The following is a 25,234-nucleotide window of genomic DNA, read 5'->3' on the forward strand; positions in this document are numbered from 1 at the left end:
TTATTTAACTTTCAACTTAAATCTCATTTTAACTCATCTTATCTCAGAAATGTAACCTTAGATTTAATAAAAATAATTTTCTATTAAATCACCTCAATCTCACTTTAAAAAAAAAATCAATTTTTATAAAGTACTAAAATGGTTAATGTTTTATGAATGATAGTTTCTGTTTGTAGGGTAAAAAAAAAAAAAGTCAATGTATTTCCTAAAGTAACCCTAAGAATTCAGGTAAAGCCGTTTTGATCTTCCCCACCAAAAAATAAAGGTAAAGAGAGTGAGAGACAAGTCGATCGGGTGGGCTTCCTGCACTGCTGGTCTCCTCGGTGTCGAGAAATGTCTTCTTCAGCACTCTCTCGACTTTCCAATCTGCGAGGACACTTCCACCCCACTGACTCAAACAACGACAAGGTCCTTCCTTTTGCCCCCTACCACAGTTATCACTTCTAGGTTTTCAAGGCAATGCTTAAACCGATTAAACTAATGCTCAAGTTACTCTTATTCAAAGTGTGGTTATTCATCAATTACTGCTTGCTTTTCTTCTACCATGATCAATTTAAATATCTTTCTATTTTTGCTATTATTTTTATTTTTTACTTATCAAGAAGTTATTATTTTTATTTTTTATATATAGGGTGGCAGTGATGGTCTCGCTGGAAGGTTAATCAAGATTTCTCCGGAGGTTTCGGAAGCCTTGTCTTGTGGGCGTGCAGTGGTTGCTCTTGAATCCACCATTATTTCCCATGGTAATTTTAGCTTTGGGCTTCGCTTGTTCTTGGTAGAGTTATTGCTTTGCGTTTAGAGGATCTTAGTTCTTGCCTTCTTGGAGAATTGTTCAAGTGTCGGATGGTATCTTTTTGTCTTTGTTTTCTATAAGGGAAAAATACCTGAAGGTTTCATAAGGCTAATTATTTGTAAGATACTTTGTAGCAATGCTTGGAAAAACTTTTGTAATGTCTCATTTTTTTTTTTTTTTTTTTTAAGGTGAACAAAAACTTTATTGATAAATAATAAATAGGCTTAGCCTAAGTACACTGGACTTATACAAGAGAAAGCACTTAGTTGAGGATTAAAAACAGGAACAGTACAAGGAAATCATGGAGACTTTAGCCCATTGAAATTTATAGCTATTTCACATATATACAAGGTATTGATGAAGAGACGTCTAAGTTCATCAAATGATCGTTTTCAGTCTTTGAAATTCTGATAACTTCTTTTCGTCCAAATACACCACTGGGGACAATCTTCCACACTGCTGTGACTTGAAGATTGACACATGATCCTCTCCAGTTTGCAAAAAGATCAACCACCCTTCTAGGCACTACACATGCTAAACTTTCTTCATTGATAGTAGTATTTCTTTGTACCTAAATTTCTGTGTGGCCATGATTTATTTGGGTGTAATGGTTCCCATCGAAATAGTTGTGTTGAGTTTTTTGGACTACCGAGAATATTTTTTTGGTTCCCTTTGGCATTCTTCTGAGTTGGAAACCATACTATGTGCCAAATTAACTCTTCAATTGAACCTAATATGATTGACATAACAATTTGATTGATTATGATCCAGAATATACATTTTTTGTAAGGAATTGTTTTCTTCATTCTTAGAAGCACAATCATATGCAATTTTTGTTCATAAATGCTTCATATGTATACTGCATGATAAATATAAAATGGTGCAGACTTTGAATCATGTTCTATACAAATTCAGGAATGCCATATCCTCAAAATTTGGAAACTGCAAAGGAGCTGGAGGCAATTGTTAAGACAAACGGAGCTGTTCCGGCTACTGTTGCAATTTTAGATGGCATACCATGCGTAGGTGTTTATATTAAACTTATTCTTTTACCATAGATGTATGCATAAATGTGCACCTGGAGAGTTGACCATTGAAAAGTTTCATTGAAGTAAATCTAGTGTAAGAGCTTGATCAAATGTTTTTAGCACCCAATTTTGAACTGTGCTTTGATCTGCCATAATTTTTGGGGGATTTCTGAAAACCATAAGCATATTAGATGGATTTCCACTATTTAGTTATGGTGTTTTTGTTATGTGCTTGTTGGAGTGGGATCACACATACTGTCACAGCTGCCATTTGCTTAAACAGTATGTATTTGTGCCATTAGGACATATATATGTATGTTCCTACATTGTACATATTGATGTTGAGAAATTTTTCAACTGCAACTATCACATGGCCCATGGGATAAACAATAGTGAGCAACCATAAAATGGTTCATCATTATGACTCAATATAGAATATCAGAGTCTGCACTTTGTTTCATATGTTGATTAGATCTAGTTTTCCATAAATCAGCCTCATTGAGGCTTGACATTTTGAGATTCAAAATGTTCTTCGGACTTCGGAGAGATCAGTATAAAATAATGGCCCGAGTTCATCAAATAATCATATTTCCTCTAGTTTATCTGCTTGGTGGAATATTTGTCCTCAGCTTTGTTGATCACTTGACCATATATGATTGGGCCTCACTATGAAAGTTATCACCCGAAATATTAGTAAAATTACTGAATACTTGTCAAGATTGTCAAGGGATTTATGTGTGTGTATGTCGTGTTGGGGTGGAAGGGGGATTACAGACCTTGTCTACTTCTTGGGATTATCTATTTTAATTCTTATTCCATAATGTGAATATATGTCTATGTAGGCTTGAGTATGGAAGAATTGAAAAGACTTGCAATTTTGGGAACAAGGGCTCAGAAGACAGCTAGGCGGGACATTGTGCACGTTGTGAGTAGCTCTTAGATTAGCCAACATGTGCATGCAGTATATCGTTTGTGACATATATTCATGGACATCTTATTATTTTGTTTTATATTAAATGGATTTTTTTGGATTTCCCACTTTGATCAGAAGAGGAATTTTTTTTGTTCCATTGAGTTCGTAACGGATTTGCTGAAAATTTAAAATGTTATTGAATATTTGTTAAATTCTCCAATGGTATCTTTATTTATCATATCGTCCTATACTTCCAAAGTAATTATCATATAGTCCTATAAGACATTTATCTTGAAATCAAGAGAAACATTAAAACATATGGATAAGGAGGTCATCTCACCCTTATTAAGAGCACCCTTACAAACCTCCCCACTTTTTTTTTTTTTTTAATCTCTGTTAACTTTACCGGTAGGGGTGGGGAACAAGATTGAGAAACTTTTTAGGGCATTCTTATTATTATTATTTTTTTTTGGGTGGGGGGGGGGGGGGGCGAGGGTGTATGGGGGAGGAGAAGAAATTCCATCTAGTTAGATGGAAGATAGTTTGTGCTCCAATTGTGTAGGGGGGTTGGGAGTGTGCGACTTAAGAATTTTCAATAAAGCTTTATTGGGGAAATGGTTATGGAGATACCACTCGGAGGGGGGATTCATTATGGAAGGAAATTATCGATGCCAGTTATGGAGCTGCTTGGGGTGTTTGGTGCTCCAACGAATTGAGAGGGGGGTATGATGTGGGTTTATGGAAGTTTATGAGGGGGTGGTCATGTTTTGAAAAACATATTCGATTTGTAGTTGGAGAAGGCAATCGAATTAGTTTTTGGCGGGACATGTGGTGTGGAGATCATGCATTGGGGGAGGAGAAGAAATTCCATCTAGTTAGATGGAAGATAGTTTGTGCTCCAATTGTGTAGGGGGGTTGGGAGTGTGCGACTTAAGAATTTTCAATAAAGCTTTATTGGAGAAATGGTTATGGAGATACCACTCGGAGGGGGGATTCATTATGGAAGGAAATTATCGATGCCAGTTATGGAGCTGCTTGGGGTGTTTGGTGCTCCAACGAATTGAGAGGGGGGTATGATGTGGGTTTATGGAAGTTTATGAGGGGGTGGTCATGTTTTGAAAAACATATTCGATTTGTAGTTGGAGAAGGCAATCGAATTAGTTTTTGGCGGGACATGTGGTGTGGAGATCATGCATTGGAAAGAGCTTTTCCAACTCTTTATCGTATTGATATTAATAGGGAGGCTTCAATGGCGGATATGCGGTTATTCTTTCATTGTTCTCATCAGTGGAATATTCTTTTTAATAGGAATTTTCACGATTGGGAATTATCTATTGTATCAGATTTTCTCAGACTCCTATACTCCATGGGGACTCCCATGGCTTAGTGTGATCGTTTGAAGTGGAGCACTAATGATCACAAGAAATGTACTATTAAGGCATACCATAAAATTTTGTCAACACAAGATTATCCTCCATTTCCTTGGAAGAACATTTGGAGGGCTCGTGTGCCTTCCCAAGTAGCCTTCTTTGTATGGAACGATGCCCTTGGGAAGATCTTGACCACGGATAATCTAAGGAAGAGGGGGTGTGTAGTGATGGATTGGTGTTATATGTGTAAAAAGAATGGAGAATCCATGGATCACCTCCTACTACACTGTGCGGTTACAAGGGAGTTGTGGGATGAGATTTTTCAAAGGGTTGATGTTGCTTGGGTTATGTCTTCGAGAGTGGTAGATTTGTTGGGTTGTTGGAGAAAGATGCAAGGCTGTCATCAAGTGGCAGCAGTGTGGAAGATGATCCCGCTGTGTATCATGTGGTGTATTTGGTTGGAAAAGAATGCGCGCTGCTTTGAAGATCAGGAACGTACTTTGACAGAGTTGAAGAACTTTTTTCTCCACACTTTACTGCTTTGGTTTTCTGCTATTGTACTAAACGGGGACAATGTTCATGATTTCCTGACTTTAATTCATCGCTCCTAGAATGTATTTAGGTGTTCTTATGTATACTTCCTGTGTGCACGGGCTATGCCTATTGCATTCAAATCAATAATATTTATCTCTTACGTATAAAAAAAAAAAAATTGTTGCATAATTATGATGTGTCCTAATTAATAGGAGTTTTGGTCAAGCACCCTATGTGCTATGGGTACTTAAGACTTGACTCGTATTGTTGGTGTTTTTTTTTTTTTTTTGGATAAGTAAGAAACTTTATTGAAGTAAATGAAACTAGGCGAAGCCCATGTACACAGGAAGAAACTTTGTTGGTGTTGTTCCTCTGTAAATGGTATTTTTTTCCTATAAAATCAAGTATTTCCTTTAGGTCTTGTCGGCTTGCTGCCAATTAGGTATTCAGATTTCACTTGAATACATAGTAGAAGTTGCACTGCTGTGTTGACCTATTTAGTTGCTAATACCATGAGGTAGGTTACAGCAAGATTGGGAGTCCAGAAGCTTCAGAGATGGTTTTAAATGACTAAAACAGAAGTAATTTATTAAAAGGACTAACGGGAAAACTAGCTGGCTTGGTTGATGATATAGAAGATCAGGCTACACTACATAGAAGATACAAAATAATTTGGAAAGTATTGATATGAAATGAATCTGAGTAATATCATGGACTAATCATCTCCAATATATGAGGTTTAATGACCAACAGGACTCGTGATATCTGGAGATATTACCGGCCTTGAGTAATTTACACTTCACTACTATTGAAAAGGTTTCTGCCACAAAATATTTAGAGCCTGTATGAGCAGTTTCGATTTAAAAAAGAAAAAAGAACACCATGATGTTTTAATACTTGAGTCTGCATGTTCAGAGGACTTATTGTGTTTCTTATACTTGTATATTGTATCATATAGTAAGGTTTTGACGGAAGAAATCCCTTGTTAACAACTACAACTTCTGTTTTTGGCTGTTCAATATTTTTGCTGCTGATTTTACATGCTAAGTTGTGCTCTTTTTAGGTGGCTACCAGAGGTAATGGTGCAACTACTGTTTCTGCAACAATGTTCTTTTCTTCAATGGTGACCACCATGTTCTCAGTTTTCTCATTAACTTCCAGTTTTTCATATTCAGCTGTACTATGACCCTTTTTTTTTTTTTTCCAGTTCTGATATCCTTAATTAGGTTTTGCTAATAATTCAATGTAAACCTTATCAGGTTGGCATCCCTATATTTGTCACTGGAGGGATTGGAGGAGTACATAGGCATGGCGAGCACAGTAAGTGTATCTCTAATTATATGCATGGTGCACATGCTGTTTTGGCCTTTTGGGGTTGCAGAGCCATATTTCATGGAATTTTGTCCGTAGATTTTTTAACAAGATAATTTTATTAATGAGCAGAGACACTATCCAAGTGTAAATGGTGTATACCATAGAAAGACCTAGGTAGAAGGAATCTTGTCCTTTCTGTTTTAACTGATGCAAACTCTTTTATATGTTGGGTGTTATGTTTATTCAACAAGCCAACTGACGTGTATGTTATATGTTGTGGAGTTTATAGCCCATGTGATGGTCTGGTTTGGAGCATGAATCGACCTTGTCTGTAAGAGACCAAGACAAGGCATATCATGGTTGAATATATCATTTGTATTTAAATGTTCTGCAATTTAGTAAGGAGGACAAGTCTCTAATGTGTTGTTAAAAATGAGCTGCTGCTCGCTGATAAATTTTCAAATTTTATGCTCATTTATAGGAATGCAATAACCTAAGTATTTATGTTGGTATACATATTGGTCATGTTTCCTTTGCAGCAATGGACATATCATCTGATCTTACTGAACTTGGAAGGACTCCAGTAACGGTTATCTCTGCTGGTGTAAAATCAATGTTAGATATTCCCAGGACCCTGGAATATTTGGTACCAACCAATTTATCTCCAATATCATTAGAAGTAACAGAGCTTCAGATTAAGAAGTATAGCTTATAGTTTCTTACCTCTCTGTTTCCTTGCATTTCTTATTGTAATTACAGGAAACACAGGGAGTTTGTGTTGCTACTTACAAAACCAACGAGTTTCCAGCATTTTTTACTGAAACAAGTGGCTGCAAGGTATTGGTCGTCGACTCAATTGCTGAGCAATTATTCTTAGAGTTGAATTTTATTTTATAAGTATAAGAGATTTTATTGATGAAAAAATCCATTTGCTAGAAAAAGATTAAGTATAACATAAACTTAGCATTTTATAAGTATAACCCAGCATACCGCTAAGTTAAAGCTGTCCACATCAGCTAAAATAGAAAAAGTATTGGTATTTTGATTTTTTTTTTAATAATTATAATGGTTCTCATAACAAATAGTGTGTTTACTCGCCAACTTATAAATAGTATAACTTTTTCATGAAATGCACCACAGTATTTTGTTGATACTTGGAGTTTTTATTCCATTCAATGAAAAAGTCTTCTTGACAGTGTATTGTTCTGCTTTAAAAACTCTTTTAAGTTCAATTAAAATAGTCGTTGTAATTGTTGTCTTAACTCTCAACTATAGTTTCTGCTATTACTCCACTATTAAGTAGGTAGTAGCTAATGGATTGCATTGGTTAGCATCTCTGATACGTTCAAGCAGACCATTGTCCTCTTTTTCTGTATTTTTTGTATCTCTTTAATTTCTATTGTTGAGTGCCTATAGATCAGCTTCAGAATATCTCTCTCTTGTTGCAAGAAACACAGCATTTATTTGGTGGTTGAAACTTATTGTAAGATAGCAAAGCTTAAGAGATGTAATGATATTAAAGCCTACAAGGAAGAAAAGTAATTATATGAATGATTTCTAAAATGCTAAGTTTTTAGACTTGCACAGAAATATCTGGCAAACGTTTTGTTCAATATAATTTAATGTATAGTTTAATTTACTGAAGTTCTTTGATCATGACAAAAAAATCTAGGTGCCTTGTCGTGTGGATAGCCCAGAAGACTGTGCTCGACTAATAGGCAAGTGACAGCCAGCTCATTTTCATCTTTTCTTCATTACCTTCAAAATATTTTAAGTGATTTCTATTTCCATTTTTTTGTTTTTTTGTTTAGATGCAAACATGAAACTAAAGCTTGATACTGGAATTTTGATTGCTGTTCCGATTCCAAAAGAACACTCTGCTTCTGGAAGCGTAATTGAATCTGCCATACAGAGAGCACTTAAAGAGGCTAGGTAAAATGTGCCTTTCCTGTCATCAAACTGTTAAAAATTTTCCTTTCCCACATGTTTTTATTCTATTATCTTATGCTGAGTACTAATTATATAAATATGGCGTTGGATCATTAGGGATAAGAATATAACAGGAAATGCTGAAACTCCTTTCCTGCTTGCCAGAGTGAATGAACTAACTGGAGGAGCCTCTCTTGCTTCAAGTATCCTTTCTGTATCATTCTAGAAATTTTTTTTATATAGGATTTGCATTTAAACATTCTTAAGTTAATTGCTCAAGCATATGAATTCAACCATGTGTCTGCATTTAAAATATTTTTTTTTTATCATAATTCATTTCCTTTTCATTTACTGTTGCCTTGAGTTTGTATATATGGTTTTTTTTTTTTTATTTAACTATCTTAACTGATGCATAGACATTGCACTTGTGAAGAATAATGCTCTTGTCGGTACAAGGATAGCTGTAGCCCTTGCCCAGCTCAGAAATAAAGGTAGGTTCTTTATTCTGTGTGTCTTTGCTTATAATCAGAAACTTGATTACACATGGAGTATTGAAAAGCATTAGGGCCAACCTTTTCCAATGAATAAGATATTTTCCTTTGAGGAAAAGGGACACCACCTAAAGCTAACACGTTTGGACACATGACTTGCACACCAGGATCATCATCGTCGTGGGATTAGTGGCATTGCTACCATTCTTGACTTTCTCTCTGTTATCTGTTGCAGATTGTCCATTGTGTATGAGGAATGGATATCAAGTTTTCCATAATAATTGGATCTAGATATTATTAGTTATGGAGGTCTTTTATGATGACATGGAACCCTACCAAGGCATGGTCATAATAATTGGATCTAGATATTATTAGTTATGGAGGTCTTTTATGATGACATGGAACCCGACCAAGGCATGGTTCTTCTAATCTACCCCATAGAAGTAAATCCCAGGTACACAAGCCGCCTGCCAAAACTGTGTATCAGGTTATTCAGGGGAACTCTAAGGCAGAATCAAACCCAAGATGCATGAATCTTCTACTCATCCCAAGCTTGCCCTTTGACCACTAGATGCACCCTGATGAGTAGCTATAGAGGTCTTCTATGAGGGACTGAATAAGTATCGGACCACAATCATCTCTAGGCGACACCAATACACAAGAAACAATGTGCTTAGCATCCTAGTATGACATCTTAAACTACCAAATTTTGACCATTTACATCTTTGGTTAAGATATGACCATTAAGATTGATGAATAATAGTGATAGCTTGATGATGCAAGGCAAAACTTCCTCAAAAGAAAAAAAAAAAAAAAGTGTCAATACTTGTACTAACTGGCTCCTTGATGTATTGGATATGATTATGTCACCTCGTTTTCCCCCTGAAGGGGCTCATTTTTCGTTTTCAACAGGTGGTTTTGAGTCAGTGCCATAGGCCGCCACAAAGTTTCTCATCCAGATCTGGGCAAATCCAATTCTTTGGCAAGTTGGAGTTTTGTTCTTTTGCTTATTTTTAGTTGTGAGGAATGGAAACTAATTTGAGAAGTCTTACGTGTGCTTTAAATGCACATAAGTTGCCCTTTAAATGTATGGAAATTCTATATCAATTTTTTGCCTTGTGGCTGATGATCCATTCTTCATTTCCCATCCTAGCTGGTGTATGTATACATGTTTTCTCATAGAAATCTTTTAGCCTCATCACTGCCATTACATTCTTATCTTATATAAATGTTATCTGGCGTTTAAAGCATGTTAATGCTTTAGGCTATGAACTATTAAGTGTATAATCTTCATGTTAAATTAATAACACAAATTAAAAATAAATTAATAAATAAATCCTTCTGCTGAGTTTCTGGAAGGAGCTCACCTTGTACTGTCAATTCAATTTTTAGAAATTCCACAGCTATAAAGAGTTTAATTTTATTAGGGCCAAGCCTGGAACACGCCCCGTCACTGTTGGTTGCCACATGAATCCACAGAAGCTAAGACAACAGGAATTGACCTACTCGGTTTTGTCACAATTATGACACTGCCCTGACTATGTCTTATCTATGGTTATAATGCTTTGTACAATCATCATTTCCATCTTTAGACTCTTTATGAATAATTTAATATTGTAGTGATTATTGGCTGAAATTAAAAATTTCAAATCTTCAGCTGATGTGAACGTACCCTCAATTATAAGATTCACTTCTTGAAGCCACGTGAACTTGTATGTTAAATTACATAATAATGGGTGATTTTATTTTTTTGTATAATCTATAAAACTATGACCAATTATTTTTCACTGGATTCAAAGAAGGAAGACAACCACCCCCCATGCCATGGCATTTCATCTCTACCATGTCCCTCCAAGTCTGAAGACAACGAATGACCTTCTAGTCCATGTCATAAACATTTCATATCAAAACTGCAGTAGCAACATGCCATAATGTATAGAGCAAGGCATTATAAATTATTAAATGAGAAAATAGAGTATACACTAAAGAGTGGTGCTAGCGTGTCACCCAACTTTGATTGTTAGGTGTGCCCGTTGGTATAAATTTTCTTCTCATTTTTTTTCTTTTTTACATTTTTAAATATTTTTAAAAAATAAAAAAAATACCATTACACTAAAAATTACTTACTTAATCATTCAATAAAGAAAAAAAAAATTTAAAAAAACTAAATACATGAACTGTCAAAATAAGGGGGCAAATACAGACGGCATACTAGCATTTTCCATACTCTAAATTATCAAAATTAAAATATTACATCTTTCAACTAAATTGATTGCTAATTAGCATCCTTTGTTAGGATTTGGAGGAAAACTTTGTCATCGTTTAAATGGGTTGGAGGAAGTGCTTTCTAACTCAATTTAAAAGAAAATTTTGTAAAAAAAAGAAAAAAGAGAGGAAAAAAAAAAAAAAAGAAGGAAACCGAAAAAAGAAAGTATAGGCTATAAGATGGTAGTTTTGCTACACAAATTCATGAAAATATGAACAAATGTTGATAAGTAGCTCACAATTAGAACAATTCCATGGCGTGGGTTTTTAGAGTAGAATTTGGCCATCTCAAAGGGATTAATTCTCTGGTAATATCACATTAATTAATTATAACCAAATAATGGCAATACAAAGTAAACGAATATGCCAAGGGTACGTTTCATGATATTGTCTATTGCTAGCATGCACAAGTTGAAATGATATCCATCATTTCAAGGTCCCAAGAAAGCAACAAACTGTTAATACTTGCTCCACATAATTAAAAGCATCCTATTTTAGAACAGAAAATTAAAAAAAAAATAAAATAAAATGTATTGATGCTCCCACAAGTTTGATCCAATGCACCTAATAATTAAACTTATGCAAATCTAAATATATATATATATATATATATATATATATATATATTTATATAGCCTTTCCATTGCACAAATATATATCTTAGTATTGTTGTATATAATTATGAATTGTGTAAGCGCCGTGTATTCTTTTTAAAAAGTTTTGAATCCATTATTAAAAGTTAATTTTTTTACATAGGTCTCATAATTACTCATTTTTTTGAAAAAAATGTGTGCAACATTTGTATAATTTATAACTGTAAATATCATTTATATAAACGGTACAAGCTAGCTTATTGGGTCGCAACTTACTTATTGTGGACGGCACACGGCAGTGGAGGATTAAAGTTGATTAGATTCAAGAATTGATGTGTGCATTATTATTATATTTAGTTCATGTATGTGGCATGGACACTGTGCATTACTAGCTATCATGTTTGGAAGCAGACATAGTAAAGAGACAACTGATAGTTAACAGAGATGGGTACCATGCATGATGATGTTTCTATAAACCAAACAAAAAAATGGTTAATTGTCATGTCAATATGTGCATAAACAAAAGAAAAGCTTCCAATTTGAAAGACAAAATTAGCTTGTCTTATGCTTAATTATAAACACATTGATCATCCATCTCAGTTTCCAAAGGAAATTGATGTATTTTACACAGACCATGGCCAAAGCCAAACAGGCAGCAAACGGGTATCCATTTATCTATTTTCTTCAAGAACAAAGAAGCTCAATGTTGTCGAGTTTTAAACTTTGTATGATTTGATGTATTCCAAGCATTAAATTCATAAGAGCATTAAATTTTATTATAAAATAAATCAAGAACACAAAAGGACAAGGAACGAAAAATAATAATTAAAAAAAAAAAAACAAATAGAGGAAGAGCAATGGACACGACAATTGATTTAGATCCATTTTCACTGGCCAAGCCACAATAGGGATTGTTGCCGGAAATGGAGGCTAGAAGGATGCAGCCCGAAAGTGAGCAATGCAATTGGTTATTTTAGGGTATTCCATGGAGATTTCATTTTTTCATCATTTGGATATTCAGAGGAAAAAAGCATAAACATAATTTGATAGTCAGGATTGAACCACATGCATCATTGCTTCATGCTAATATCACGAATAATCTTAGATAGAGTTGTGGGTTGCATCAAGGCTATTCCTCCTCTCGTTTTCTAGACAAGGCATAAAGACAATATTCATAAAAAATTAATTAATTAATTAATTATTATTATTATTATTATTATTTTATCTAGATTAGAATAGACACAATCTATCCACCTCGAGATTAGTCGGGATGTTGTTTCTGGACACCCGATACCAATAAAAAAAAAAAAAGAATAGACACAATCTATCCACCCCGAGATTAGTCAAGATGTTGTTTCTGAACACCCGATGCCAATAAAAAAATAGGCACAATCTATCATTTTTCAACTACAAACATGTTAAACCACTGAACTCATTGGTTACGTATGAGGCTCACATCTCACCCAAACCACAAGCATCACCCTTCACTAAAGTTCCAAATGTTCAACATCCATATGCATCATATAATTTGGACTTATCAGCTTTAGGTTTCTCATGTCTGTCTCATCCTATCCGATCACTATCGGCGCATGAGTCGACTCTTGCATTGATATATCTAGTGTGGTTATAGGAGAAAATGAGAGATTTTAGATATAGTTATGAGTTATGGAAGTGTTATGCATTTCTTTTAAAATAATGTGATATTTATTATTAAAAAATTAATTTTTTCATGTAAATCTTATATTACTTATTTTTTTTTAAAAAATATGCGACGCGTGTACACTGTATAACAGTAAATATCATCTAGCTTTTATGAATAAGTTGTGGACTAAATTATAAGTAACAGAACTGGAAATGAAAAATTGGGACCTAAAACTTTACGAAGAGATAAATATGCTCTATACTTTCTGGCTTTTTGGTTAACCTCCTTGCCTCTTTGTCTCTATCCAAGAGGATAAGAACAACGTGTGGTCATTGCATTGCCCATTCAAAAGAAAACAAAAAAAAGAGGGTTTTGGAGGTATCATGAGAGGTTTCTTCACTTTCTCAGTTTCTTGCAATTCCCACACACTCCACCAGGAAACAAAACTTGAGGGCATCGTTTTGTCATTGTAATGTTTGGATTCAAGTAACCCTTTGGGGGGAAAAAGAAAGTTATTAGGCCGACTCTGACCTGATTCCCCATTCACCTAATGCAAAGACAAGATGCAAACTTTAAAATAAATAAAAGGAAAAAGTTGAAGTTTCTGAGTGAGGAAAGAGAGACAATCTCAAGAGAGAGAAAATGCAAAGCAAAAAGGCTCTTACAAATTCCATATTCCACTTGGGAGTGGGAAGGAAAACAAAACAGTAACGACAAAAGGACTCCCCCACGCATTGTCGACAACGTAGTAGCCATGAACAAGTCCTTCCAAACAGACGGAAACTTTTAATCAAAAGTCGAATAAACAGAGGAATCCCCTCCTCCCCACCAAAAGAGAACCCATAAGAACAGCTCCGCGTTCACAGAGAGAGATTGGAGAAGCAATCTCTGGAATTCTCATGGGGCTCCATGTGGGTTCTTGATCAATTACGAAACCCAGTCAGGATTTGGCTGTTCCAGTTTTAGTTGGCTAGTTCTGGTCCTGGTGTGGTTGAGCTGGTTCTGTTTGTCTTCTCTGTTCCATCTGTTACTGCTTAGGTGCTTTTGTTTGCGATTTTGAACTAAATTCATGATTTTTTTAATGACTTTTTGAATCTGTTCATTGAACATAAAATGCTTGATCAATTTCTTTAATTTGGACTCCATTTGTTGTCTACTCTTAGCCTTCTAGTTTTTTGCCTTTTCTCCCTTCCTTGCGTATTTGATCTAGTTAATTTGGTAGATTCTTTGCCCTCTTAGACTTATAACTAGGCCCTCCGAGCACTCTGATTCTGCACTCTTTTGCTTTGTTCTTGTGGGTGGTGAGAGGAACGTAAAAATGTTCTTGAATTAAGATTTCATGCAAATCTGGCGCTTGCTTGAACAATCTCATGTTTTGTCAGAAGATTTAGACCCTCTCATCGTTTAGATTATTTTGTGTGGCGAGTGTGGTTCTCTTTTTGTTGACAATTACAGACTGTCTTCTTTCCTCGATTTCCCCTAATTGTTGTGGTCGTTATAAGGCTCTCCAATGTTTCAAGAAGAAGGGTCTTCTTCTGTTACTTCGTCACCTCTACAATTATTTTCCATGATGTCCCTTTCTCCAAGCATAGGATCACCATACCCTTGGCTTAGAGAACTTAAATCCGAAGAGCGGGGTTTGTACTTGATCCAGTTATTGCTTACTTGTGCAAATCATGTTGCTGCGGGTAGCCTTGAGAATGCAAATATTGCCCTTGAGCAAATCTCCCTGCTTTCTTCTCCTGATGGTGATACCATGCAGCGTATAGCGGCGTACTTCACTGAGGCGCTCGCTGACAGAATCCTAAAAGCTTGGCCCGGTCTTCACAAAGCCCTCAATGCCACCAGAATAACATTGATTTCGGAAGAAATCCTTGTTCAAAAACTGTTTTTTGAGCTGCTTCCCTTCTTGAAGGTGAGCTTAGTGCTCACAAACCAGGCTATTATTGAAGCTATGGAAGGGGAAAAAATGGTTCACATAATCGACTTGAACGCTGCAGAACCTGTCCAATGGGTTGCTCTTATTCAAGCTTTGAGTGCACGGCCTGAAGGTCCACCACATTTGCGAATTACCGGGGTTCATCAACAGAAAGAGGTACTGGATCAAATGGCATATCGACTGAGTGAAGAAGCTGAAAAACTGGATATCCCATTTCAGTTCAATCCCGTGGTTAGTCGACTAGATGATCTTAATTTTGAAAAACTTCGTGTCAAAACTGGGGAGGCTCTAGCAATCAGCTCGGTTCTTCAATTACATTCCTTGTTGGCCTCCGATGACGAACTCTTGAGAAAGAGATCCCCACTGGCAACAAAGAATCTCAATGGGGTACACTTATCTAGAGTCCTGCAAATGAACCAAAGCACACTGGGTGAGCTGCTTGAGAAAGATTTAGCTAGCAGGCATAGCCAGAGTCCTGACTCAACCTCATCATCACCAACATCTTTAAGCGGTTCGGCAAAGATGGATAGCTTTCTCAATGCCTTGTGGGGTTTGACACCAAAGCTCATGATAATAACAGAACAAGATTCTAACCATAACGGGTCAACTCTAATGGAGAGGCTATTGGAAGCTCTGTATTCTTATGCAGCATTGTTTGATTGTTTGGAGTCTACCATGCCAAGAACATCATTGGAGAGGTTGAAGGTGGAGAAGATGCTGTTTGGGGAGGAAATTAAGAACATTATAGCATGTGAAGGAGCTGAGAGGAAAGAAAGGCATGAAAAGCTTGAGAAGTGGATCCAAAGGCTTGATTTGGGTGGGTTTGGGAATGTGCCTTTAAGCTATTATGGTATGTTGCAGGCAAGACAGTTGTTGCAAGGTTTTGGTTGTGACGGGTACAAAATCAAGGAAGAGAATGGTTGTGTGGTAATATGCCGGCAAGACCGAACCTTGTTTTCAGTATCGGCTTGGAGGTGTAAAAAATGAGATTTGAAATACTGATCTTTCTGGTTTTAGTACCTGTTCTTTCCTTTTTGGTGTGAAAGAATTCTCTTCCCTGTAAATGAATGCAGTTAAGGGTTGTTCTAATTGTCCCTTCACTTACCAGCCAAAAACAAGGCTGGCTTCTTTTATTTCCTACATATAGAATTTGTCTATTTCTTCTCATTAAATAACCAATGGAACCTTAAACTAACGTTTTGGTTTGTATTATGTGCGCTTGTATTTTAAGTGTTACAGTCTCAAATTGCATTGCTCAAAGTTTGTGCTGCATTAGCATTTTATTTCTGGTCATTGCATTAGATTAGACTCTGTGCTGTGAATTGTCTCCTGAGTACATACAACAATGCCTGTATATCGAAAACAAAGAATTATAGGCAAATGGTGTTAAGATTTTCTGAGTTGTATTGAAAACAAAGAATTTCAGTGCATTTTCTTCTTTTTCAGCACTGAGAAACTGAGCCCTTGCTTAATTCAAAAGACTTCACCTCCGATTGAATCTAAGACGACCAAACATGAGTATCTCCAATTGTTCATTCAATGGTAAGTCTATCATATTTCTCTTTTATTTGGAAAGTAATTGCAGAGAAAAGAAATACACATCAGAATAGCTCATTTCATGGTCAATGGACTGTAGTAAAAGGCTTAAAGACTTTGCAGCCTTCTCCTACATTCTGAGGAACCTCAAAAGCTGCAGAATATTGGAATGATTAATTGAGGAAAATAGAGGTAATAAAATAGAATTGAAACATTATTAAACAAATGATAAATATGTTTATACAAATGAAAATTTTAATGCCACTCGAATAAGATTGAATATATATTCCAATTGTCCAACATGACTTATGTGCAAACTTAATCATGTATATACTGTTATGTTACAATCAATTATATTATTATATATTTCAGTGGTTAATGATAGGAACGAATCCAAGGGGATACTTGGGGGCTGCATAAAAAAATTCTTTGAGATTTTTCTAGGATTCTTTAATCAATTTATTAATTGTGGTGCCACAAAAAAAAATATATTGCTGTCCCATTCAAATCCAAGGAAATGGAAAAAAGAAACATCCTGACGCCATCAATTCAAACCAAAGTTTAGAACAAAATTGACTTGTACATAATTTATAATTGAGTAATATTACATACAGTCTTAGAATACATAAGCTCCACATACTCCTTTTGAAAATTTAAAAAAAAAAAATGTAGGATTCACTATTAAAAAAATAATTTTTTCATATAGATCTTATATTTACCTATTTTTTTCAAAAGAAGTACGTAGGACTTACACACTTTAAAACTTAAATATTATTTCTTTTTTTAAAATTCGAACAATTTCCATCAATAACCTTAAAATAATGCCATGGCATATGTAGAAACTTACCTTAGGTCGCATGAATTATGAATGTTGATGGCGATGGGAGAACACCTCATTAGACTTTAGCTAATATTAACAACAATTAATGATACTGTAGGGCGAATTGCCACCAACAATTAATGAATTTCTTTTTGCAATCGTCTGTCAGCAAAATTTAACTTTTGACTTTTTAAACTTCTTTAGAGTTAACAAGTTATAGAAGTGTTACAGATGTGCAAGCACTAGGGAGACACACAGATATTCCAAGATCTAGTCGATAGATATTGGAAGTCTTTGAGTAAACTTTTGGTATAATTAATTTGAGAAATGTTTTAGTTAAAAAAGATTTTATAAAAATAAATCCACAAATTAATGCAGTTTGACGTGATGTTAAATTATAAAGTTACTTTTATTATAAAATAGACCTAAAGTATTATATAAAATTATATCAGTTTGTGTATTTATTTTTATGAGATCTTTTTGTTGTTGTATCACTTTTCAATGTTTAAAGATGATCATGGATGTGGACCTTAATGACAAGAAAGAGACATTTCATCCGAATTTGAAGGGTTGAGTATAACATATAAAAGCGAGTGTTGCAACATTTATTAGTGTTTGTATAAAATTTGTGGACTACGTCAATAACTGATGAGGCATGATATGCCAATGGACCTCAGTGCCTCACAACACAAAGCCCAAAGTGGTTGGTGCTGCCTTCTGTTTGTCCTTCTCCAGCCTATTTGTGCCCCCAATCAAAACTGAATGCCCCATCAATGGGGCTCGCAATCCTTGCATGGACCTCCAAAATTCCTCACAACAAGACTAGTATCCGAATCGTTAAGGTTGTCGAGCTAAAGCAGCTGTGTATGCTAGGAGCATCCATCTCTGTCTGCCTGTCTGTGTGAAAGCTTTTGTGCTGGACCAAATCCAAATACTTGGGGCTGCTCAAAGCAGTTATAGATGAGTGTGTGGCCAAACACAGTAATACTTGCAAGCAATATTAATGTCATAGCATATCGTGATAGGTTGGGACTACCACGACATCTATACTTCAAGACTACCTGATAATTTTCCAACCAAACGACATCTTGCACGAATTTCAAGGCAACCGACTGCAGTTGTCCAGCATAAAAGACTGTTGAAAATTATGGCTTGTAATTCTGACCCAGTCCTCTTACAAAGATTCCACAAATATGCTAACTACTCTTACCACATTATTAGATGTAAATCACTCAAGCCCAAAAGAAGCTCATAGTCAATTAAAAATGCAGCCTAATGTTGAAGAAGGAAGAAAACAACTCCATCTCCCAGTTATGAGTTTATTTGATAAAAGTAATATTCCACAACTGGAACATATTATCTTAGATCTAGCTGCAACTATTCTCCTTACAGAGGGATAAGCGAAACAACTCCAGGCCAGGTATATTGTTTTCAAGGGGTTGGTCTCCAGGTATAATCTCTTTTGAACACCCACATCCCCACATGAAAAAATAAAGAAAAAAATTTACATCGACGATCCCATCCTAATTTCATCCCGTTATGATAAGATGACATAAATAAAAACTCTACAAATTACACCATCATCCTACTTTTATTTCACTATGATGAGGTGACATAGCTCATCAACTTTGGAGTTTTTTTAATTATATAAAGATGATCAATGGTGATGAAAAGTGCATGCAACTTTTATATAATTGAATGAAAGTGAGATCAAATATTGTTTGTAACATTACTTCTAAAAAAAATAAAGGTGTAGCTCGCTCTTAGAGTTTCTTTATGTCATTCTCCTCCCCCTCTCTTTTCCATTTCAAGTTTCTATAATATATCACCACATTTTTGGTTTCCACCATCAACTATCACATGAAACGCTTGATCTCTCTCATTGGCATATACACCTCCAAAACCATTCCCCAAAAGATCTTAGATGAGAAAGTTGAGTTTTATTGATCGCAACTAGCAAGCAAACTTTTTAATGAGAAACGGATGCTAATCTTGGATGATCACTTAACAAGATGGAACTTTAACTTATCACCAATAATCCTCCTCACACAAGAAGTTCCTTAATTTGGAGCTTTTCGATGTACTGGTTATTATACAAACAAGGATATAGAATAGATATAAGAGGTGCATAGGTTGGTAGTGTTGTGAAAAACGATGACAATAAATTGAAAAAGAATATGGAACGAGAAAAACAATCACATACAACACAAGATTTACGTGGTTCTGTAAATTGCTTACGTCTACGGGAGCTGCAGAGGATTTTATTATTGAGGAATATCACATTACAATGATGGATCATTCACTATACGTCCACAGTGTTTCTTCTATATGGCCATATGATATAATAATTATATATATAGTCAAATGGCGGAAAAAACCCTAGAGCTGTGTAAAATGTATGTTCGCTCGAGCGGCATGTCGAGCGAACTTCCTTCCCTCATCTGCTCGAGCTCACTATCGAGTTGACATCGAGCGTTCAACTCTGTCTGATTTCGCTCGAGCAGCCAATGTCTCCGCTCGAGTGAAACTTCCTTCCGCATCCGCTCGAGCTCACTATTGAGCTAACATCGAGCGTTCGAATCTGTCTGACTTCGCTCGAGCGGCCAATACCTCCACTCGAGTGGTGTGGACCAGACTCCACAGTACTCAACAAGTAGATCATGAGATCTATAAGTTTTTATGTTAGTTAATTTGGTATGCCAATAGGCGAACTTAGGTATAAGTTTTTCCCGATACATAGATAATATGAATACAGTTTCAAAAACATTTATATTGGAAAGTGAGAATATTATTCTTTGATTAAGGATAGATGTACAATCTTTTTTACAACCATGTTTCAAAATTGATGGTACGTATGTACTTAATTCTGTAAAATGATGTTACTTTTATAAATTATTTTACAAATATACCACTCATTTAAAACATAGTTGTTAAAAGGTTACGAAAATGGTTAAATATATGCGGATCATTTTCGTTATTTTCTTTTATTTATTAGTCTGTAATTATCCTTAAAAAGTTTATCATCAGCTCGTTGAAAGGCTTGTCTGAAATTCCTTGAATGATAAGCTAGCGAACCAAGTTTAAGTACTGCATCATGTAAAACTGATCAGGCCGGCTTGTTTAGAACTCAAATTAGTTTCATTACCAGGTGATTATTTTGCAGGAAAATTAACCGTGCAGTTACAGTACCTGTAGGATATATATAGATTCATTCACAATAAAACAGTACAGTCACAGAGACAGAAACCTGTCCCTCAAGAGATTATGAACAAAAGAACACAAAATGACACGGTGCATGAATTACTACACAATCCAACTCAAAGCTTGATCACAAGACACCAGTATTCATATAATATACATACATATATATGAATAAAAATCTTTAACTTTATTGATAAATAGCCTCGCTTATGGCAGAGGAACAGTACCAATTGTATGAGTACAGATTACAGAAGCAGCACCAATATATAGTTGCTACAGCCTGCGCATGCATGCAAGCTCCTGAGACTCAAAATACGCATACCAGACCAGTCACTTGACACAACCAAACCAGGAAGTACTTCAAATTATTGACTCTTAAAGAAAAGAAAGATGCATAAAGCATACATATATAGAGGCACCTCTGATATATAAACAGTGTTATTTGGGAAAGAAAAGCAAATTACACAGATAATAAGATCACATATATGATAAAAGGCGTTCTTCTCTCCTTCATTTTCTACAATTTTCATGCCCGGGGGACAGTATAACCTGCAAAAACATCACATAATTAGCATGCCCTTTTGCCAAAAAGAAAAAGGAAAAATCCCCACAACAATGATACAGTAATTATCATAATAGATGATCATGAAAGTCTACTTAGTTCCAAGAAAATGTATACTTACTTCCACATTTTGTTCCTGGTGGAATTCTCTGGCCAGTACATTTGCGTGCCACTTTGATTACCTTCTGCATATCAATCTGACTTTCAAGTTTCTTAGTAACAAGTTGGCACAGGCATAGCCCCACAGTATTCACCGCTTTACAGCACGCTGTCGAAGGCTTAATGACTCCATTCGGCTTCCCTTTATTAACATACTGCTTGCATTGAAATACAAGTTGGGCTAGCTGCTTGTTATTGATCGGCCGACATTTTCGGGCCATGACTTGGTGATTGCCGGAGATCAATATTCCGGCTAACATCAATATTGCCAAAGTCTGGCAATAATTTTTAGACATAACAGAAATAGCCATATTCTCTCTCAATCAAAACTAAAACTTATGTGCCAGTTTCTGTTGTAATTTAACATGAATTGTGGCCTGGATTTATAGAATGAGATCAGTGCTTAGGTTCACATGTTATTGGGTTTTGTAATATTTTATTTGACCATAGAATTAGCATCACGAGGACGTACATTGCCTTTCATTCCATATCATATATATGTGAACATTGTCTCGGGAAATGTCTTGATTTGGTTGGAGAAAGATCATCTCGATCTACAGAACACACCCCATTCGCATGTGAAAGTTTGAGCAAATTATGGAAACGTGATTCATCCAAATGAAGCAAAAACACTTGACTTACGATTCCAAAAAGGGCGCACGGCCTTGACGCCACAGAAAGAGGCGGGCTGGCTCATTTCTTTAACTCATTTAGATCATATAACTTAGCAGTACTCTAGCTCCGGTCTCTCCACTTCTCATACATTCATCTGGTCAATATATATATATATTGACCAGATGAAACACGAGTACGGAATAATTAATTCAACTTCAAGATCTCGTTTATGTTAACTATATATCATGATTAGCGAATCTCTGCATGCAGGAAAAACGGACTCCACCAGCTAGCTAACTCGATTGATTGGCACGGAAAAATGAATGGCCTGGTACTGTGGCTCTTTCATTGTTTGATATATAAATTTATAATACAAAACGTACTCCAGTAGTGATCTCCACCTCAACTAGTAGTTCTTCCTCTCGATCGTTAACAATGAATATGTTAAACTTTTATTCAAAACATTGTTGATATTTTATTACCATAAAAATAGGCACACATATTTATATATATATATATATATATATATCATATATTGAAAATATTTTTTGTATTTAGAATTATGTATATATATAATGATATTTATTTTTTATTTTATGTGGCAGCAGACTGCATGTTTTTCTATACGGCATGCGATATATTGTAGAAAAATATGTTTGATTATTGTAATACTAGTCTGATCCCCAAGATCATGAATTTCCTGAAATCGCCATTATTTTATTGTACGTACACATTATGATTAAAAATATTTCACTGGTAACTAATTAATGCATGTGATCCCCAACATTAGATCTAAAAGAGACTTTCATACTAATATTGGATCCATATTGTAGAATTAATACAGGTTTTGCTATATTCCTGTAATTCTTCAGATCATGCATAATATATTCTTTTTATGACAAAATAAAAAATTAAAAAAAAAATCCCGAAATATCATATATATTCTAGCCAATTTTAAATTGATTTGCAATATATATATACGGGGATTACATGAATTTGCTCTAGGTAATCTTAGGGATAGTTTGGGTATTAGAATATTCTGATAATATTTCATTACTATTCATTATTTTATCGTTATATTTTACATATATATTTTTTATTACTATTCACTGTTATTTAATATTTTATCATTATTTTTTTTACTACTATTTATAAAATATCTGAGATCGCCTGACTACTAAATGCAACCTTAGAGTTTCTATATTTTTTTTTTTTTTCTAAAATAATATGGATGCATGCAACAAATGTTTACCAAAATAATAGTACTGCATGCATGCTATTTCCAAACTACTTTTCTCATTGTTTTTTAATGAAAATTTTGAGATTTAATTTTATATATTAGAAAGCTGGAAAAGATCGAAGCACATCCCAATTATTACAATGGAAAATTAGATCATATATGCCTAATTTTAGGCTTATTCTGAGACAATTTTATAATGTAGAGTTTAAGATACGGCATGTAGCAGCTAGCCTGTAGCCATCCATATTCCCCCGACTTCAAGCTCATGCAATCACGCCTAGGGAACTGTAGAGCCTGAACGAATCATATCACAGTATTAGGATTAATTATGCCCCCTGTTATTGTCATTAAATATTTCACAAACTCTTTATAAAAAAAAAAAAAATCTTAGATGAAATCATAATATTTAATGTTGTTTTAATTTTGTACGAGATCATTTTCAAGCCATGAAGACCCTTGTGACCTGTGTAAACTACTAAAAATTGGCCAGGCAGACTGATGATCTGTTGCTTTCACCTTTGTGAGTTAATTTTTATTTCAAATGATATGATATCGAAGAATTAATGAAATATTAATGAATGATATATCGTATTTGGGTTGTGATAAATAATTAATAAAATGATTTTTTTTTTTTTAAAAAAAAGGAAATTAAGAATATGCATGTGAGTTCCATCATCATGATGATCATCAAGAAGCAGCCAGAAAAGTAGTCATGAGTTTGTAATGGACTTTACTTCCACATTGCAGGCCATGCGGAACTGTTAATCCACAAGTTTGAAAAACAAAGACCAGCTTCTCCATGCTGACAATGTTTTCGATTTGCTGAGCATAACGTTTACACATGCATGGAATATCAACTCCACTCAGCGCTGCGCAACAATCCTGCGATGGTGGAACTTTTGGCCCACTTTTCCCAACAAAATCAGAGCATTCAGCTACAAGGACTGGAATATTTGCTCCGCATTGTGCTGACACCTGAATATGGTTACCATGCATTAGGGTTGTGGCAACCATAACCAATATTGCCATGCCCAAGCTTCTTCTAATATTCATGTTAGCATGAATAATTGCCATCTGATCTCGCTCAGTTACTCACTGATCACAAATCTTGGTATGGCTGATGAATGTGTTGCTCAACTTCATGTGGTGCTGGCCAAGAGATATGCCATGTATATATACACAGAGTCCTAGAGAGAGAGAGAGAGAGAGAGAGAGAGAGAGAGAGAGAAGTACTGGGGGGAAGGAATGATTAGATAGATGAACATTATGGGTATGTTCTTTATATATGTGGTAATATTTTGTTTTTCATTATATGGATGTTAATTAAATTAATAGTTAATGTATATTGTGAATGCTACACTCAAGCATGCATGCATTTATAAAAACCAAATTGCTTTTCAAAAATTTATATGGAGATCATGGAGGCTAATCATGTCGATCCTTATGAAAATTGAAATGCCATGGTTGCCTTAAATTAAAGGGAAAGCAGACGTGCATGGGGCAGCATCAATTAATTTCACTCTTTTTGAATTTTTTTTATCTTCTTTTTAAGTTTGATTAGTACGTACGCACGTAGCTCAACACCAAGTGACCCCACAATCAGTTGCAAAGTCGTTTAAATCACTCAATTCTGGCGCTAATAGCATGAATTAGCACTGTCAACCAGACGTGGGGACTTGGCTAAGACTTTCAGAGTTTACACTCCTTACGTTGTATTCCTACGTATGTATACTTGGCAACTTTTTGTGTCTGCGACGTATTTCCTACAGAAATGCCATGGAGGCACCGTTGCAGAGTTCCATTTGGGGTGGATTATCTCAGCCGCCGGATTATTCCATGTTCTCTTGGCCAATAGACTGCAATATGGTCCAAGAGACAACCAACCATAAATATGGTTTCTTTTGATAGTCCTCAGAGCTGGTTTGTTACAAATTTTCTGTTGCAGCCAAGGGTAAGACTGGTCCGGTCCGGTCTCAAAAGAGGGTGGGTGGTCCATCGTTTTTCCCAGACCGGATCGAACCGAACCTTCCTAGGGACCGGTCCGGTCCATTTGGTCCAACTACTTTTTTTATAAATCGATTAATAAAAAAATTTATTTAAAATACTAAATTAAAATTAAGTTATTTATTAAATAAAAATTACATAATAAATTATACAATTATTAATATATACTAGTACTACATATTATAGTCATATATTAAAAAATATAATAATACATTGATCTAAATATATATAATTATAGACTTAGTACCGATACTATAACTAATAACTATACTAGTAGCATTACTAA

General features: G+C 35.1%; 4 protein-coding genes across 5 annotated transcripts; 2 read left to right on the forward strand and 2 right to left on the reverse strand.

Moving 5' to 3' along the window:
- The first annotated feature begins 245 nt into the window (after window positions 1-245).
- Window positions 246-9,570, forward strand: LOC122292743 (pseudouridine-5'-phosphate glycosidase). Of its 2 annotated transcripts, XM_043101229.1 has the most exons (13): window positions 246-408; window positions 632-743; window positions 1,709-1,819; window positions 2,664-2,746; window positions 5,702-5,761; window positions 5,898-5,958; window positions 6,492-6,598; window positions 6,712-6,789; window positions 7,625-7,670; window positions 7,764-7,884; window positions 7,999-8,084; window positions 8,298-8,372; window positions 9,285-9,570. In XM_043101229.1, the coding sequence occupies exons 1-13, from the start codon at window positions 334-336 to the stop codon at window positions 9,305-9,307; spliced, it is 1,038 nt and encodes a 345-aa protein (XP_042957163.1). In that variant the 5' UTR covers window positions 246-333; the 3' UTR covers window positions 9,308-9,570. The 2 variants fall into 2 exon arrangements, with proteins under 2 accessions (XP_042957163.1, XP_042957164.1); XM_043101230.1 differs by lacking the exon at window positions 246-408 and having other exon boundaries at window positions 1,680-1,819.
- A 3,929-nt stretch (window positions 9,571-13,499) lies between these two features.
- LOC122292420 (scarecrow-like protein 3) lies at window positions 13,500-16,020 on the forward strand. Its single transcript, XM_043100763.1, has one exon. The coding sequence runs from the start codon at window positions 14,383-14,385 to the stop codon at window positions 15,796-15,798; it is 1,416 nt and encodes a 471-aa protein (XP_042956697.1). The 5' UTR covers window positions 13,500-14,382; the 3' UTR covers window positions 15,799-16,020.
- A 4,874-nt stretch (window positions 16,021-20,894) lies between these two features.
- Window positions 20,895-21,400, reverse strand: LOC122291129. The gene is made up of 2 exons (XM_043098774.1): window positions 21,052-21,400; window positions 20,895-20,917 (listed from the first exon to the last, which is right to left on the reverse strand). Exons 1-2 carry the CDS (start codon window positions 21,398-21,400, stop codon window positions 20,895-20,897), a joined length of 372 nt encoding a protein of 123 aa, XP_042954708.1.
- A 1,583-nt stretch (window positions 21,401-22,983) lies between these two features.
- LOC122291614 lies at window positions 22,984-24,184 on the reverse strand. Its single transcript, XM_043099420.1, has 2 exons — window positions 23,679-24,184; window positions 22,984-23,238 (listed from the first exon to the last, which is right to left on the reverse strand). Exons 1-2 carry the CDS (start codon window positions 24,016-24,018, stop codon window positions 23,222-23,224), a joined length of 357 nt encoding a protein of 118 aa, XP_042955354.1. The 5' UTR covers window positions 24,019-24,184; the 3' UTR covers window positions 22,984-23,221.
- Between the last annotated feature and the right edge of the window lie 1,050 nt (window positions 24,185-25,234).

Source organism: Carya illinoinensis, chromosome 13, assembly GCF_018687715.1.
Source record: "Carya illinoinensis cultivar Pawnee chromosome 13, C.illinoinensisPawnee_v1, whole genome shotgun sequence".
Classification (NCBI taxonomy): domain Eukaryota; kingdom Viridiplantae; phylum Streptophyta; class Magnoliopsida; order Fagales; family Juglandaceae; genus Carya; species Carya illinoinensis.

What these genes read in the sequence shown, in the direction of transcription:
- LOC122292743 (XM_043101229.1), top strand. Translation starts at nt 334, where the DNA reads ATGTCTTCTTCAGCACTCTCTCGACTTTCCAATCTGCGAGGACACTTC. An exon ending in GGCGGGACATTGTGCACGTT is followed by an intron (nt 2,747 to 5,701) that starts GTGAGTAGCTCT and finishes TGCTCTTTTTAG; the next exon opens with GTGGCTACCAGAGGTAATGG. An exon ending in ACATAGGCATGGCGAGCACA is followed by an intron (nt 5,959 to 6,491) that starts GTAAGTGTATCT and finishes TTTCCTTTGCAG; the next exon opens with CAATGGACATATCATCTGAT.
- LOC122292420 (XM_043100763.1), top strand. Translation starts at nt 14,383, where the DNA reads ATGTTTCAAGAAGAAGGGTCTTCTTCTGTTACTTCGTCACCTCTACAA.
- LOC122291129 (XM_043098774.1), bottom strand. Translation starts at nt 21,400, where the DNA reads ATGGCTATTTCTGTTATGTCTAAAAATTATTGCCAGACTTTGGCAATA. An exon ending in ACCAGGAACAAAATGTGGAA is followed by an intron (nt 20,918 to 21,051) that starts GTAAGTATACAT and finishes ATGTTTTTGCAG; the next exon opens with GTTATACTGTCCCCCGGGCA.
- LOC122291614 (XM_043099420.1), bottom strand. Translation starts at nt 24,018, where the DNA reads ATGGCAATTATTCATGCTAACATGAATATTAGAAGAAGCTTGGGCATG.